We start from the raw sequence: 16,721 nt of genomic DNA, 5'->3' as shown, positions 1-16,721 counted from the left end.
CGTCCACATGACAGGAGGGATTAACCTTAGTTGTGCCCACTGCCATGTTCCAGTTCAGGACAAGAAAATCTCGGTATGTATTGATTTTCCATTGTCTCCTCTCTAGGGATTTGAGTAGGTTGCAAGTGTTGAAATGAAATAACCCCAGTAGGTATATAGTGTAAAGTGCAATACAATAGTACAATAATTTGATTTTGGATGTGTTCACCAGCAAAAACCTGCCAAATTCTCTAGCTGAGCTAAAGTGCCTCCACCTGGACCCATTTGCTTTCAACATGAAGTAAGTACCTTACACGCTAAACATACTACTAGTTGTCAAAAAAAAGTTGAAAAATTTCAACATGAACCGGCTAATTAAAATTCGAATGTCTTTTTTCACATCTTTAAAAGTGCGGTTTTCTTATACTTCTTTCAATCTGAAAAAACTAGAGATTTATTAAATGTAAAAACCAAGAAAAGTACAAATATTCCCAAGTAAAAGTTGTTGATGTCCTATAGAAGTCAATAGGAGCTGTGCTGATCCTATTGGACCATTTTTGAGCCATTTGGACTTTGAGGTTTTCAATTTTTTTTTAGTTAGCAATTGCCTGAACAACTTGAATATTTAGAGGTTTTCGAGGTATTCCTATTTCTTTAGCACATTTTTCAGCATTTTCTTTCATTCATTTTTTTTATATTCGGATCTTTTAATAAAAAGTTTGTGGTTTTTAGAGAAAAATTTTTATTCGTGCTTTCAAGCGTCAAGGTTTTGAGCTAAAGAAAATCTATGAAAGTACTGTTAGAGGTCCTAGAACAAACTTTCAATAGACTTCCTTCTGTCTATTGAAAATGTCTGGATAAATATGTTTTCACAGTTAATGAAAATGTCACAAACAATAACTGTTTTATAGGCATGGAAAGAATTTATTGAATTTACACAATAATCTCACAGCCAACCAAATTACAACATAAAATAAAATCAATGTTTTATTCATAGTCTAATAACTTAACATTCATGTCATTGGTGTTTGGCTTTACATCTTACATAATATGTACATGGTCAGTATATAAAAATGACATACTGGCTTTTGAAATTGTATAGATCTTTTTTCATTGTAGAATTCACATAGATCATTTTAAAATGTAAATTACAAACAAAATTTTGACAACTTATATGTATTTTACATCTTTTATTTAAAAAAATACTTTGTATTTATCCATTTATACTGTACATAAGAATAATTTTGAACACAATATATTACATTGATAAAATGTTCTTATAAATACTATACAAGTGAGCAAGGAGTAGTAACTCCTAAGGGAAGGTGTATATTAGATATATCCCATAAGCCCTCTGCTCAAATATCACTTCTCCAAGGTAATGCTTGACCCTTAAACAGATTTTTTTTAAAAGTATTTTTATAGTGGTATAAAACAGCTCACAACTTGAATTCAATTCTATGCACAAGTTCTGCTGTAAAAGAATATCAAACAATAGCTGCATTGCATAACAACACACACAAAGACATTTACTTAAGATAAACATTATACTTAATTTTACTGCTGAGAAGTCCAACCTGTGGCCCCAGAGCTGCTAAGATTCCCAGGATGTCTCCCAAAGCTTGTTAGCTCAGTATCTGGAGGGCCACAAGCTGGTCTATCTCTGTGTTACTAGAAACTAGAATGCAATACTGCAGTCATAACCAAGACAACAGATGTGAAAATTTATAGTCATCCACAAATTATAAACTACAAATTCCAGCATTCTTTGCCCTTAAGAAGCTTCCCTGATCTTGAGTAACATGATGACATGAATTAGGAATGGGAAAACACATACCATTGCAGGAACAAAAAAAATTACAAATGAATACAAAAAAGGAATGAGGTCAGTAGTCTTTTTTTCCCTTCAGTCCATGACACCTGATAGTGTACTACTAACAGGATTAGTTAAAACAGAAAAAAGTGCCCTCAAGCCACCAAATTTCACCTTAATCCGGCATGTCGATGTTAAGTTTAGGAGGAGGAACAATATATTTCCCTGGGCTCTGGGTAATGACAACGCCAGTCTTCTTTCGAAACATTGGTGCGATTTTGGGGGGCTCCGGTACAGGTGTTTCTTCAGCATCTTCACTGTCTTCATGATGAATATCATATGAGATATTGCCATATTCTCGAAGAAAAGGGAAAATCTCCAACAGAAACTGGCAGAAGTCTTTACGAATCCCAAACCACCCTGTGTTGGTTTAAACAGAGTAGGATGTTACACACCTCAGATACTTAGAAGCACGTTTAGCAAAAGGATAAGATTTATTAGCTCGATTAGTGGAATACTCAAGGTTCTCACTTGATTGAGAAAATAATGAGAACACTTTGAGATTTTGATAATGCTGCACAAAATAATATTTCACAAAGGTTTTGGCAACACCGGTGTGATATCGCATAAAAGTAGTTCAAGAAATGAAATTCACATATTTAGTTAACACAAAATCGTGGTTTCTTTTTAAAAGTTGATGGGGACTTGATATAATCATAGTTTTCTTTAAAAGCAATTTTTCAATAAAGTCAACAAGGAATCATTGGAATTGTGTCCACGTTAAAACTTCAAACTATTTTGTACATAAAAGGATATTTCACATAACACGAGCATTTTCCACCGTCATTGTTTTGGATCATGCGTAGTAAAGTTCAGTGGAAAAAGACCTAAGTCCATCAAGTTCAACCCCTCAAAATGAAACCCAGCACACATACTTACACACACCGACAGAAATTATATATATCAAGATCTATATTAATTGTAGATTTTAGTATCATCCAAGCCACTCTTAAAGGCATTAACAGTATCAGCCAATCCAACATCATCCGGCTGTGCATTCCTCAACCTCACTGTGAAGAACCACCTATGTTGCTTCAAATAAAAATGCTATCAGTTTTTGTGTGTGTGTTGGTTAGAAGTCCATCTAGTGTAGGAGACTCAAGTAATGGTGATGTGCTCCTGCTGCAGGTTCAAGCATCATTCAATTGCTGTCTGGTGTTGCTAACTGGAAATATGTCCCTTGTTCAGTTAACAGGGGGATTAAAATTCTTCCAGGTTTGGTTCTTGTCAGGTAGATAACTAGTTTACCAGCTCAAATAATCTCCCTGCGTAATGAACCCCTGCTTATCTGTGTATGATAATCTAGTTATCTACCTTGCAAGAACCAAACTTTGAGTTATATCAATTTCTCTGTTTGACCTTTGACATCCTTCCTTCAAGTTATCTTATAGAAGAATTCATAGGGTACGAATCATGCTTAACTGGTTTATCTGAAGCATCTTTGAAAAGCGCTGCCTGCAATAGGAACGAAGGGCAGTGGACTTCCCTATCTCCCGACCTGCCACTAACCTTTCAGATCAAATAAAGTATTCAAACGATCGGACATCCCCATCTCCCAACCTGCCACTAAACTTTCAGATCAAATAAAGTAGTAAAAGAACAGATCAGCCAATGTTCTGCCCCTGACAACAATCATACAAAAGTTATATCCAACAAAAGCTAGTGACAGTCTCCCACTGAAAATCGTCTGATCGGCAATACATGCAGAGAAATTATCGGCAGCCGACAGAAATCTTTTAACCTGCCCAAACGACCGATCTCCATGGAACAAAAAATGTCGGTACTCTCCACACACGGTCCGAAAATCGTACGAATCAAGGATTCTTACAATTGGATCTTTGCGTCTATGGCCAGCTTAAGTTTATTATACATAGGACCAATCCTTGACCCAAAAGCTCTTGTATAAGCATGCAAATAAAGTGGTTTATGTTCTTATTGGTGCAATGACATTATTTTAAAAGCAAAGCTAGAAACTTCACTTTCATCAAGAACTCAAAAATGCTCTATGCAAATAAGTGACTCGCTAGGAGAATGTCTTCCACTTGGATGCATATCTTGAGAATAGGAAGCCTGCAAACCTCTCTACTTTGTCTAAAGGTGCTGGATTATCTGAGGGAACTTCAAAGATGGTCCACATATATATTGCTACCAGAAATGTCTGGAGTGAGTCTAAAGGTGGCCATAGACGCAAAGATCCTATTCGAGGATTCATACAATTTTCGGACCGTGTGTGGAGAGTCCCGACATTTTTCGCCCGGCAGAGATCGGTCGTTTGGTCGATCGGACAGGTTTAATGTTGTCCCTACCATCCTGCCGGAGCCCATTGCACTGTCATCGTAATCTGATCGGTCGGCCATAGGGCCGAACATTCAGATTACCCCCGATATAGCCATGCCCGTTAGTGGCATATCGGGGAAAGGTCGGCTAGTTTGGCGATGACGCCAAAACGAGCAGATCTTTGCGTCTGTGGCCACCTTAAGGGAGAGATCAGCTGTTGTTGCACAGCACATGGTATTTTTGCTTTGGATTCAGAACATGAAACAAAGTGATTATAAAGAACTGTTTCCTTCTATTGAAGACTAGGTAATCCATTTTACTTTTAGCTATAATGTAAAAATGAAGAGGTGATCACTAGTGAACCATGAAACCTACTTAATTACCCTTTTCAGGACTACAAAACCAACTGAGAAAGTGTGCTTGATGAAGCACTTAGGGAAAAGTATACAAAAAGATACAGTTGGAACATGCTCTTTTCGGGGCTGAGTGGTAGGTCAGCCATTCCAGACAGCCACTGGCCAGTATATTGAAGATGATGTGGTATGCTTTTTCAATAATGCATCCACACATAGAGCCCTCTGCAACATAAGAAAAGCAAAACCGCTCCGACTCACCGCACATTTGGTCAAAGGCAGCCGACACGATAAATCCAGACCTGGGTGCAGGAACTTTGGCGTCCCACGCCGTAGAGAATACAGATGAATAGAGAAGAGCGATTCCGCACACCGGACCATTAGTTAAAATAGGAAATCTTTATTAGACCATGTTTAAAAAAGCGTGTATTTTTTTAAACATGGTCTAATAAAGATTTCCTATTTTAACTAATGGTCCGGTGTGCGGAATCGCTCTTCTCTATTCATCTTTATCCTCTGCAACATAACCCAAGGAGAGCTATTAACCAAGCAATTCTTCAATAAAGGCCGAACCCCCTAAATGATTAAAACTAAAGATCTTGAAGACAGATAAAGGATTCAAAGGAAATGGGTAAATTTGCTACTAGCTTGCAGTGTCTCAGGATTAGCAAAACGTAAAGACTTGCACTGGTCTGGTTTTTAAGACCCGCAACCCAACAGAGAAACGCTTAGCCTAAGTCGTACCTGCTTACCCATCTTCTGAAGCCCATTGATTTCCTCCCGACCTATTTGGCGCAGCAATCACTGCGCCAGCCGGGGATGATGTCACTTCGATCTATTTTTACATTGAAAAGCATAGTTTTTTTACTTTAACCGGAAAATGGCCTGTAGCCCACAAAACTGCAGAAGATCGGGTTATCACTGGTCACTCACACTGTGCGCACAAAAAGTATAATCTGACCAAGTCCCAATCACATTGCGGGTATTCCGTGTGTACCCGACCCAATGCAGCACAATGTCATGTTTCAGACACCAACTGTAAAAAATAATATTTATACTGTTTGCAGTTAGTCCCTGAAGGATCACAAACACATTACTTACAGTGATTGCCTCCTTTCTGTCCAAAGGTTGTTGCCATCAACGTTATTAAGGAAAGCCAAAGCGGAACAAATATAGGGATATTCGATAATGGATTGTGCCCATCAAGTCGATGAACAAGTAATATCTAATATAAAAAAAAGAAAGTATATATTTGATACAGTTCACATAAATTGCCATGTTTGTGCTATGCTTCTCTTTAAATAAATGATTCTTTGGGTACTCTAATATTTCAGTTTTAGGCATGGACAAGTATACCACTGCCCTCACTATTTACCTGTGTCTGCCATCTGCACTTCTTCCATATGACTATGAAGATTTTTATTCATTCAGGTCATGATATTCTAGTATAAGTAATTCTTATACTATAAGTCAGCGCTGTCCAACTTCTATGGTACCGAGGGCCAGAATTTTTCCAATCTACATGGTGGAGGGCCGATAACAGAAGCCAGTGTTAGCCACTCCCTGTTTTTAGACCACACCCGCTTTAAACCACACCCATGTTACCGCAAGACCATGTCCACATTAATAGCACACCACAAAACCAAATGGTTGGTGCTCACTGCAGGGATCAGGGCTGGAACTAGGGGTAGGCAGAGTAGGCGGCTCTCTAGGGCGTCATCATTGAGGGGCACACTTTTTTCAAGCGTTTATTTAATAATTTGTTTCAGTAATCATGGTCACCCAGTTGGGTGGAATCCATCTCCTTCCCCTTCTCCCTCTTGCCGGCAAGTAATAGCTCCTTCTGTGCGGTGCAGCGATGTGCGTACATGCGTCAATGATGTCACTGATGTGATGACAGAGAGAGGCAGAGAGCTGGCGGCCTGCTTGGTGTGGCTCTTGCTGCTCTCAGCCTTGCACAGTTGCACTGAACTGAAGACATTCTTTCTATTACTGTAAAGTGTGAAGCTTCCTGCTGGCACAGCCAGGTACAGATCTGGGGGCCATATGTTTGCTGTTTCTGCTGGGCGCTGGCACAGGTACATAAATACTTTGGGACAATATGATGTGATCAGATTTATTTTTGGCTGCTGCTGACACAGGTAAAGATTGGGGGCAATATGATGGCTGCAGGAGGGCTGTATGATGGATGGTTGCTGAGCTTGCTTGCACAGGTACAGGGGGCAGTAATATAAATGAAAAAGTGTTGTACATTTTCTTGCTCTCTTTATTTAAAAACCATCATGGTAAGGAGGGAAATGGTAATGCAGGACAGGGGGGCACTGATTGAAGCTCTTGCCTAGGGTGCCAAACTACCTTGTGCCTGCCCTGGCAAGGATGCCACTCATATGTGAAAAAAGTTAAGTCATATTAACACATACCCATAAATCCATATGCCGCCTCCTCCTCCCCTGTGTTTAATACAGTACCCCAGCATATGATTAAACACCTTAGGGGCCAGTAACAATAATTTTCAAATGCTAACAAACCCCCAGAACAAATACCAAAGTATGACACACACAGGGAGCATATGGAAGGCAGAACAGAGCAGGAGACAGGAATCAGGACCAGTTTAATATGTACTACATACAGTGACACAGTGCTGGTGCCCCATTAACATTTTGAATAAGGTGTGAACATCTGAACAATGTGGGCAGTTTCAGTCTGGGTCTCAGGTGTGAACAGTACAGGGTTTTAGGGGAGTGAACAATAGAGGTGTCACAAGTGTGAACAATACAGGGGATTAGTTTGAATTTGAGGTTTAGACAATGCAGGGGCCAGTTAATCTCTGTAGTGATACCTTTTAAAGTTTACATATGGTAAGCAGACACAACAGGCAGACTTTGATGTGGAGGGCCACATGAGGGGGGGTCCGGCCCGCGGGCCGCGAGTATAGCCCTGCTATAAGTAATTCAATAAGAATTCACACCCCTGTGAAATTCAGATGTCACTTCTCTGAAGAGTTACAATTGCCATTGTGATTGGAATAGTGGAAGAGTTTATATGCCAAGGACTTCCCATACCAGTCAGTTGAACTGAAGAAGCTGCTCTTTTGAGTAGTGGAACATCTTCAATGATTCCAGTTTTAGAATTACTTATACTAGATATACTTATTCCAAATAGCTCTATGTTGGCAGGGTGTATACTTAAATTGTCAGATGATGGGTAGGAGAGGGCTATTTCAGATTTTTGCTGCAAGGAATATTCTTTTATTAATGAAAATGTCACAATACAACTTTAGGCTTACCTCGAATGTCAGAAGCGGTACAACTATAGCCATCCAACTGACTGCCATAGTAATATGAGTTCTCCTTTGTTCTGCAATAACATCCATTGAACGCAGGAACAGAACTGACCACACAATATAATACAGAACTACTAGGCACAGGAAGGACATAAGGATCCACAGCGGGACACATACCACCTAAAGCATGAACATATTTGATTTAGAAAATTCCTGTAATGTGTAATAACATCCTAAAATGGCATAGTTGAGTCCTTGAAGGTATGCCAATAATCTATAAATGATAATAAACCTTGTGAGAATACAAAGGAAAAATACATACAAGCCAAGGCCAAGTGATGATGCTGTCAAGTCTTAGAGCAATGAATATAAACTGCAGAATATTGACGGAGCACAAGATTTCCAACTGTAAAACAGAGAAAGGCAATAGTATTGTCAGTTTTGCAAAAGGATATTAAAGCATGCATTTCAAATTTCTGCTGTAATACCCAGTAAAAAATATATTACTATATAGCATGACTATTGTATGTGATCTGTTAAGAGTGAATTTTAAAGCATGCATTTCAAATTTCTGATGTAATACCCAGTAAAAAATAGATTACTATATAGCATGACTATTGTATGTGATCTGTTAAGAGTGAATTTTTATACTTGCATTTATCTAATGGAAATAGGTATATAATAAATAATTGAATGTATAAATACATTTTAACCTTGTTTAATCTACAGTAATATAATTCATAAAATAAAGCACTGCCTATCCATTCAGCTGGTATGGCCTGAAACGAGTGGAGTTGCTTCACACATTCCAAAATCAATGGGTCATGCAGCTAACCACAACCCTTTTTAAAAAGTGACCCAGTGTTTTGACCCAGTAATGTTTCCATATTTTAGCCACCCAAGTCATTCTGCTCAATTGGATAAATGCTTCAGCTGGCTTTTTCTGTTGGGTTAGAAGTAAGTTGTGATAATGTCCTGATATAGTGAATGTTTTTTTACCATGTTGCCGAATTTATATTTTCATAATGAGAATCAAAATGTAACAATTGCGAATATTAATTGTAGTCCTGTTTCATTATCAAAATACATTGGAAAGCTTTTAAAGGGGACATGTACCATAATTTGTCAAACTGCACAGATAGATGGTATATAATCTAAAATAGAAGCCATAAATCTTTTCTTCAACCATTCTGGGGTAAATTTCTTTTAAAAATGACAAAAACTGCTATTGTTCTGCCCCTTTCCCGTATTTACTGTCTGAGTCCTCACCGATTTTACCTGGGGCCGCCAGCACTTTCCCTTGCAGATGGCAGGGTTCATACAGGCACTGTGGATGGGGCGGTAAGAGGTAGGAGGTGCTTCTTTGTGACAAATTCAGGTCAGCTCACTTGCACTACGGAGCTGCCTGTAACCCCGCCTACAGAATTCATCTCTATCATGCCTGCAGTGTTCGGATTCCTCTGGCTCTCTCTCACCTGCACTGTTCGCTCTCTCCTGCTAGCAGTGTTTAGATGCCTCCCAGCTCCCTCCCATCCACCCTGGTCAGCTCTCTCCTGCACGCTGTGAGTAGCTCCTACATTTCCCTAATTGCAACGCTGACTGCATGCCCAAGCCCCAGATTGCATACAGGGAGTTAACACAGCAGCATATATATCATTAATAGTATTAATAATAACTACAGGTTACACGTGGGCAAGTTGAGAATGAAGACACATGCAGGGAGGAACTTGGGAAGGGTTTTCCCTACTAATACGGAGTTTAAAAAAATAAATAATATCCAAAAGAAAAATAAACAGAGTCAGCGCTAAAAAGCTTGGGAGATCGAGTAGTAGATCAGGCAGTGGACGAAGGAAGAAGAGTAAAATAGAAGAATAATATATAGTGTACTAGATTTCTCAATGTTGCAGTTCTATAATCTCATACACTCACTCACGACCGTATTCACCTCCACAGTATGTATGAGTTACAGTTCACACTTTTTAATTGCACCACGTGTTTTTAATCGCATGTGTCCTCCTGGGCTCTTATTTTTCTCTTTTTCCTTCCTTTACGCACTGCCTGATCGGCATTAAGTAGAACTACAAGGGCTTTGGACAATCTATATTTTAACCAAACTTTTCTATAATACGGAGTTCAGCCTGTCAGTAAAAACTATGACTCCCTGCGGGAGAATGGAGAGACACTCCCATTCCTCATTTCAGCCTAGACTCTGAAGTAGAAGCATCTCTCTGCAGCTCTGATATAATGATAGTTTTTTTTTAGCACCAATACAAATTGTAAGGAAGGGGGGGATATTATACTAGAAAATAAGCATTATACAAATTGTCTCCTTTAAGAGAAAAAGGGCCATTCTTTACTTACTTCCAATGATCGATCATGCCGAAAGCCCCAAACGCAAGCTGCAACGGATACTGGGGACACAAAGAATAAAGGCATAAAGACTAGCAACCAGAAGTAGTGGTTTCCTCTTTCAATACGATCGCAAACAAGAACTTCAAACATAAGAAGCAGCAAATGAATTCCCACTGCAATTAGCATGGCCTTGAACTCCACACATGTTTCACCTTCTGCCCTGTAGAAAGAGATTAACATTATAAATAACAAGAACATAAACTGTTATTTCTGTTTTAATAAATGAGTTGTCTGTCCTGCAAGGGATGTAGAGGTGGTTTGTACAAAAACTACAAATGCAAAACAACTGAAAGATATAATTATAGTTTTGTCTGAAATTAAAGGACATGTAAAGCCTACATTTGTCTACCATGTATATATTATGGGCATATTTTCACTACCCAAGCCACATCATGTGTACTGCGTGTATCCCCTCTATTTGGCAGTGCCATCATCACATTTTCCTAAAACAAATAGCAGCTTTCACCTTGGGCCATTTTCCCTATGACACATCATCAGTAACATTGACATCTGCAAACAGGACAATATGCTGTAAAGTTTATGCAATGCCGAATTCAGGTTTACACAGGCACAATAGCGTTTAAGCTGAGCTCAGGAGAGGTGGTTAGGAGAAAAAAATGGGATCAGACAGCTAGAGTTTCTATGGGAACCAGCAGTGCTATCTCTTCATTGGCTGTTAGACTAGAGGGTGTGTTTAGTAATCTGAGCTGAGAAGAACCGAGCATGCTCATAAGTCAACAGCCAAAGCAAATTCCTGAGGAAGGGGGAAGAATGGGTTAGAGGAGGAGAAGGATTTTGAAGCTCCTGCTCACAAGAGGTGCCTAGGAAAATCTTTGTCCTAAGACTGAGGTAATCCAATTCACCGTATTAATCATTAGAAAGTGCTAGTCACTGATGAAAGAGGTGCCTACATGGGCAAATTAGGCTATAGGTAGAGGATTTCATGTATGCAGCAAAAACATGCAGACTACTCATACTACCCAAGTAACCTACAAATTACAACTAATCTATTGCATAAATCAAGGCAAACAAGGATTTTTACTTATTTTTTTACCTGTATTGAGGGTTACGTGCCCATACACCTGTACCAACTGAGGCTCCCACAATAACCATTAGTTTCCACAACCATATTGGAGCAAACACCGCCCAGTAACTCCACTGAATAATATTATCCAGTCGCAGGGAAAGGAGAACAGAAAAGAGCAACAAACATGCGTAGATGAGAAATTTACTGAAAAACAGAATAAAATTGCAAAACTTTAAAAAGTATAAAAACATTTTATCAATAAAAAAAAAACGAATAGTTATTTTGACTTTAATAAATGTAAGTCACTAACAATAACATATTTTTTTTCTAAGCAGCAAAATTGCATGAAGCAAATGAACAATGGTTTAAAACATAAACAGAGATAACCCAATCAATAAGTGTTTTTCTCCAATCTGTGCAGTGCAACACTCACTGCAGCAACTTGTGTGATAAGGCTGTGGGCACACTAGGGGGCATATTTACATAGGGTCGAATATCGAGGGTTAATTAACCCTCGATATTCGACTGCCGAATGTAAATCCTTCGACTTTGAATATCGAAGTCGAAGGATTTACCGCAAATAGTTTGATCGAACGATTAAATCCTTAAATCCTTCGAATCAAACGATTCTAATGATTTTAATCCATCGATCGAACGATTTTTCTTCAACCAAAAAATCATTAGAAAGCCTATGGGGACCTTCCCCATAGGCTAACATTGCACTTCGGTAGGTTTTAGGTGGCGAAGTAGGGGGTCGAAGTTTTTTTTTTAAAGAGACAGTACTTCGATTATCGAATGGTCGAATATTCAAACGATTTTTAGTTCGATTCGAAGTCAAAGGTCGAAGTAGCCAATTAGAAGGTCGAAGAAGCCAAAAAAAACATTCGAAATTCTAAGTTTTTTTTATTCTATTCATTCACTCGAACTAAGTAAATGGGCCCCTGAGTGTAGGCCCCAATGCTTTCAGCTGCAGTTTTTTTTTTGCAGGCTGAAAGAAGTGGATCAGCTCACTAATGACTTGTGCCTACCTTAAAGGAATAGTTCAGTGTGAAAATAAAAACTGTGTAAATAGATAGGCTGTGCAAAATAAAAAATGTTTCTAATATAGTTAGTTAGCCAAAAGTGTAATGTATAAAGGCTGGAGTGACTGGATGTCTAATAAAACAGCCAGAATCCAACTTCCTGCTTTTCAGCTCTATAACTCTGAGTTAGTCAGCGACTTGAAGGGGGGCCACATGGGACATTTCTGTTCAGTGAGTTTGTAATTGATCCTCAGCATTCAGCTCAGATTCAAAAGCAACAGAAATGACCCATGTGGCCCCCCCTCAAGTCTCTGATTGGTTACTGTCTGGTAGCCAGGGCAACCAGTCAGTGTAAACCAAGAGAGTTGAAAAGCAGGAAGTAGTGATCTGACTGACTTGTTATACATGAAATCACTCCAGCCTTTATACATTACATTTTTGGCTAACTAACTATATTAGAAACATTTTTTATATTGCACAGCCTATCTATTTACCCAGTTTATATTTTTACACTGAACAATTCCTTTAAGTAGTAAACATAACACTGCAGTATAGTTAACACAATCGATAAAACATAAAAACCCCACAATTGATAAAACATAAACACCTATTTACCCACAATCAGCACATGATAAATTCACTCCAAAGGAATGTACAAATTCACAAGAGGTACCAAATATGGTTAGACATCCCCCAGTGAATACAAATACTTACCTCTTCTGTAAATAACCCTAACAGCCACTGCTAATGTGAACACTGTATTACCATGTTGACTGCTTTTTTCTAGGGATCATTTGTGACTGCCCAGGATTGGCACAATATAATAATATTTCTAAGCCTACTTTACTGTGCATATGCCAGTCCTGGATAGCTGTAAAGGATGCTTGGCTAAGGCACCGTAGGGCAGTTTGTTATTGATTGGCACTTGTCGTGAAATTCATTTCCCTTGTCCTTTAAGATATGTAATTTGATCCCCAGTGACACCCCCATTACTGACTTTTGAGGCTCCCCCTTACTTCAGTGGGATATGCAATGGAACTTTACAATGGAAGCACTTTTTTATTTGGAAATGCGCTGGTGCTTTTGGTTGGAAAAGAACTTGCACTTGCAGTTCAGCTCATTTCCTATTGAAAGGGACCTGTAAGAAATGATCACAAGCATTTCTAGGAAAAACGGCTTATGTATTTTATTAGCCTTTAAGGGGTGGTTCACCTTTAAGTTACCTCTTAGTATATTATAGAATGGCCAATTGTAAGCAACTTTTCAATTGGCCTTCATTATTTATTTTTTTACGGATTTTGAATTATTTGCCATCTTCTGACTCTTTCCAGCTTTCAAATGGGGGTCACTGCCAAATGCTCTGTAAGGCTATAAATGTATTGTTATTGCTACTTTTTATTACTCATCTTTCTATCCTGGCCTCTCCTATTCATTTTCCTGCCTCTTCTTGAAATCAATGCATGGAGCTTGGGTAATTTGGATCCTACCAACCAGACTGCTGAAACTGTAAACTGGAGAGCTGCTGAATAAAAAGCTAAATAAATGAAAAACCACAAATAATAAAAAATGAAAGCCAATTGCAAATAGTCTCAGAATATCACTCTCTTCATCATATTTTGATAAATCTTCCCCTTAGTCATTCAAAGACAGGAATTTTTTCCCCCTCTGAGGCAAATTGGAGAGGCTTCAGATGGGTTTTTTTTTGCCTTGGAAAATATTTTCAGATGGAGGGCACTCTAATATAAAGTATATGCAGTATTATTCACTTATGGGTGCAAATAAAGCCCAAAAGAAGCCCCCATATAAGGCCAAACACAGAATAATGTTAGCGAAAAAAGGGCCTGCACTCCAAATAAATAGATATTTAAAAAGAAGTACATGCATAATACAGGGCAAAAAAACATGCCAGAAGATATCACAGAAAATCAATTATACATACCACTTAGAATATGGTCAAACAGCAATATGAAAAAAGAATTCCCCTTGAGAAAGGCTAAAAGCCGATACGTCGGGTTGATTCTCCTCTCAGGGCAGGTGTATCTGCTTTCTTTTTTCATATTGCTGTTTGACCATATTCTAAGTGGTATGTACAATTGATTTTCTGTGATATCTTCTGGCATGTTTTTTGCCCTGTATTATGCATGTACTTCTTTTTAAATATATAAATATATGACTATTCAAATACCACTTGGTCTATCTATTTATTTGGAGTGCAGGCCCTTTTTTCGCTAACATTATCCTTTTTTTTTTGCCTTGCTCTGGATCAACTGGCAGATAGGCAGGTTAAAAAAAGTAAAAAGGTTGAACTTGATATACGTGTGTCTTTTTTTAACCTAACTAACTTACTATGTTAAACTAGATGTTGGTTTGCCAAAATCTTGCTGTACAAAAAGTGGTTGAAATTGTAATTGGTAACCGGTAAGAAATGTAGCCCACATAGAGATAAAGGGACACAATATTAACATACTAAAACTCTCACCACTCATCTTACAACACGTTATTTTTCTTCTCTTTCACGTATATCCTAAAAGACACATAAATACTGGAAATACACTCATAGTTTTAAGTGAGCACGGTAATTGTTACACAACTAAATTTGCAACCTTAAAAGCAAAGGGCATCCATCCTAAACCCCTAGACACTTGATAAAGAGCTAGTCTCGAAACATGTAGTGTTAAATAAAACACAACCAATTTTGCAGCAATCCACTGCGTCTGACTGAAGTTCATCATCACACCTCTCGTTTTTGCATCCTAAACCACTATTATGAGCTGCTTTGGGTACCTCTAGGACTATAGAATAATGACTGTAACACCAATATTTGCATACTTAATATCTTTAACAATGTTATGTATGAATAAAGGGGACCCTGTCAGGTCTATTTTAGTGAAATGTAGGGTGACAGTTCCTCTGGATATCAAGAACTAGCAGGATGAATTTTACACAGATGTTTTTGTGTATCTGTCACTATAATGTGAGGTGTGGGGTCCCTATGGGTAAAATCAGGGTGACGGTTGTCCTGGGTACCCCTAAGATTATATAATGTTACCTGTTACACCAGTATTTCTATATACAGAAAAACACAGATTTTACATTTTTCCAGTGTTGCTGAAAACTTGTATCGTCCCACACAGGCAAACTGCATCTTTTAATGCCTACATTTTCCTGGAATTTGCACAGTTTTGACGTGCCCCCGGCAAATATAAAGCCATCTGTAACTTTGTTATGAACCAAGGGGTGCAAGTCAAATGAGCAGTTAGGCTGTGATTTTGGGTGGGTGCTTATATGTTGCCCTTGAGCCCCCCAGGAACTATAAAAGGCTGAATGTGTCCATGACATAAGGGGCCCACAGGCATGAGCCAAACATTTAACAGTCACTGCTTTACAGCCCCAATACTGTGAGGAAGGCTGCGGCCATTCTGAGCTATACAGAAATGCCATGGAGCACATACTTTCCGAAACGTAAAGCCTTCAGTGAGCAGCAACGCGAGCGTAGGAAGAGAGTTCTATAGGATCTTGAAGCAACCTCAGATGGGCCCTGTACCTCCAACCAATATGAGCTCCCAGCACTTGCCCCCTTCCATATAGGCCTCATATCCGTCCCTTCCTTCTCGCCTTCCCGATCCCACTCTGCCCTTGTTTTCGGCGCTCTCACCTGGGGTTAAAATCTTGGAAGAGGCCCCTAAGATTCATGGTGCGAGCACCTCTCCGAGCTTCACTAGGCGGACATTGCTCCAGCAAAGCCTCCGCTCTAACCTACAGAGTCGTAACTACCGCCACTACAACGCAGTACCTGCTGCAACTGCTTAGACCAGGATGTTTCTGTGCGCTACTAGTAACATCAATACGGTAACGTGGGAGGGCGGGGAGTCGGGAAGCGAATGAGCAGATAATATCCGGTATAATTACTGTAATTACGGGCGCAAGTTAATAACTGGGACTCACTTGACAGAAAATATTAAAGCCAATTATTTGAGAAACGGTGTGACGCAAGAAAAGTACATCGTCCCTATAACTACCCACATATATACGGGTGATACAGTCTGATTAAAAAACAAGATTAAAACATCAATTCTTTCATTGGGTACGCTAAAAATTCCCCACAGCTCATAAGTTCCTCGCAAAGGGCAACTAGTAGTCACGTGGTACTACTCCAGTCTAACACATCAACCTTTACACTCAAAACCCTTGAGACACAACCAAAATGTTCCTCTTTATTACTGTGTCGGAAAGAAATTAAAGATCCAATCGCAGTCTCTCAAATGACACCCACTCGGCGTCTAGTTACTTTAAGCCAATCAAAAGATAGCTTACATATACGCTTTAGGAAAAGGGTAGCGTCTAGTTCCTATCCTAGGAAAGGTCCTGACGTCACGGTTATGTGATCCTACCATGTGACCGCTCCACTGCGGCTTACCTATTCGTGAGGGGCAAATTCAAACATGGGAAAGTGTTAATGGGTTCTAGTGGCGGGCTGCGGACTCTTGACAGGACC

General features: G+C 39.1%; 1 protein-coding gene across 3 annotated transcripts; it reads right to left on the bottom strand.

The window, feature by feature from the left end:
• Window positions 1–882: 882 nt before the first annotated feature.
• tmem185a.S (transmembrane protein 185A S homeolog) lies at window positions 883–16,408 on the bottom strand. Of its 3 annotated transcripts, none has more exons than XM_018233016.2 (7): window positions 15,882–16,408; window positions 11,232–11,408; window positions 10,127–10,337; window positions 8,088–8,171; window positions 7,769–7,945; window positions 5,584–5,707; window positions 883–2,212 (listed from the first exon to the last, which is right to left on the bottom strand). In XM_018233016.2, the coding sequence occupies exons 1-7, from the start codon at window positions 15,917–15,919 to the stop codon at window positions 1,968–1,970; spliced, it is 1,056 nt and encodes a 351-aa protein (XP_018088505.1). In that variant the 5' UTR covers window positions 15,920–16,408; the 3' UTR covers window positions 883–1,967. The 3 variants fall into 3 exon arrangements, with proteins under 3 accessions (XP_018088505.1, XP_018088504.1, XP_018088506.1); XM_018233015.2 differs by lacking the exon at window positions 15,882–16,408 and adding an exon at window positions 15,679–15,858; XM_018233017.2 differs by lacking the exon at window positions 15,882–16,408 and adding an exon at window positions 14,706–14,728.
• Between the last annotated feature and the right edge of the window lie 313 nt (window positions 16,409–16,721).

The sequence above is a fragment of the Xenopus laevis genome, chromosome 8S (genome assembly GCF_017654675.1).
Source record: "Xenopus laevis strain J_2021 chromosome 8S, Xenopus_laevis_v10.1, whole genome shotgun sequence".
Lineage (NCBI taxonomy): Eukaryota > Metazoa > Chordata > Amphibia > Anura > Pipidae > Xenopus > Xenopus laevis.
Note: the sequence above shows the minus strand (reverse complement) of the source record. Positions and strands in the feature narration are given on the sequence as shown.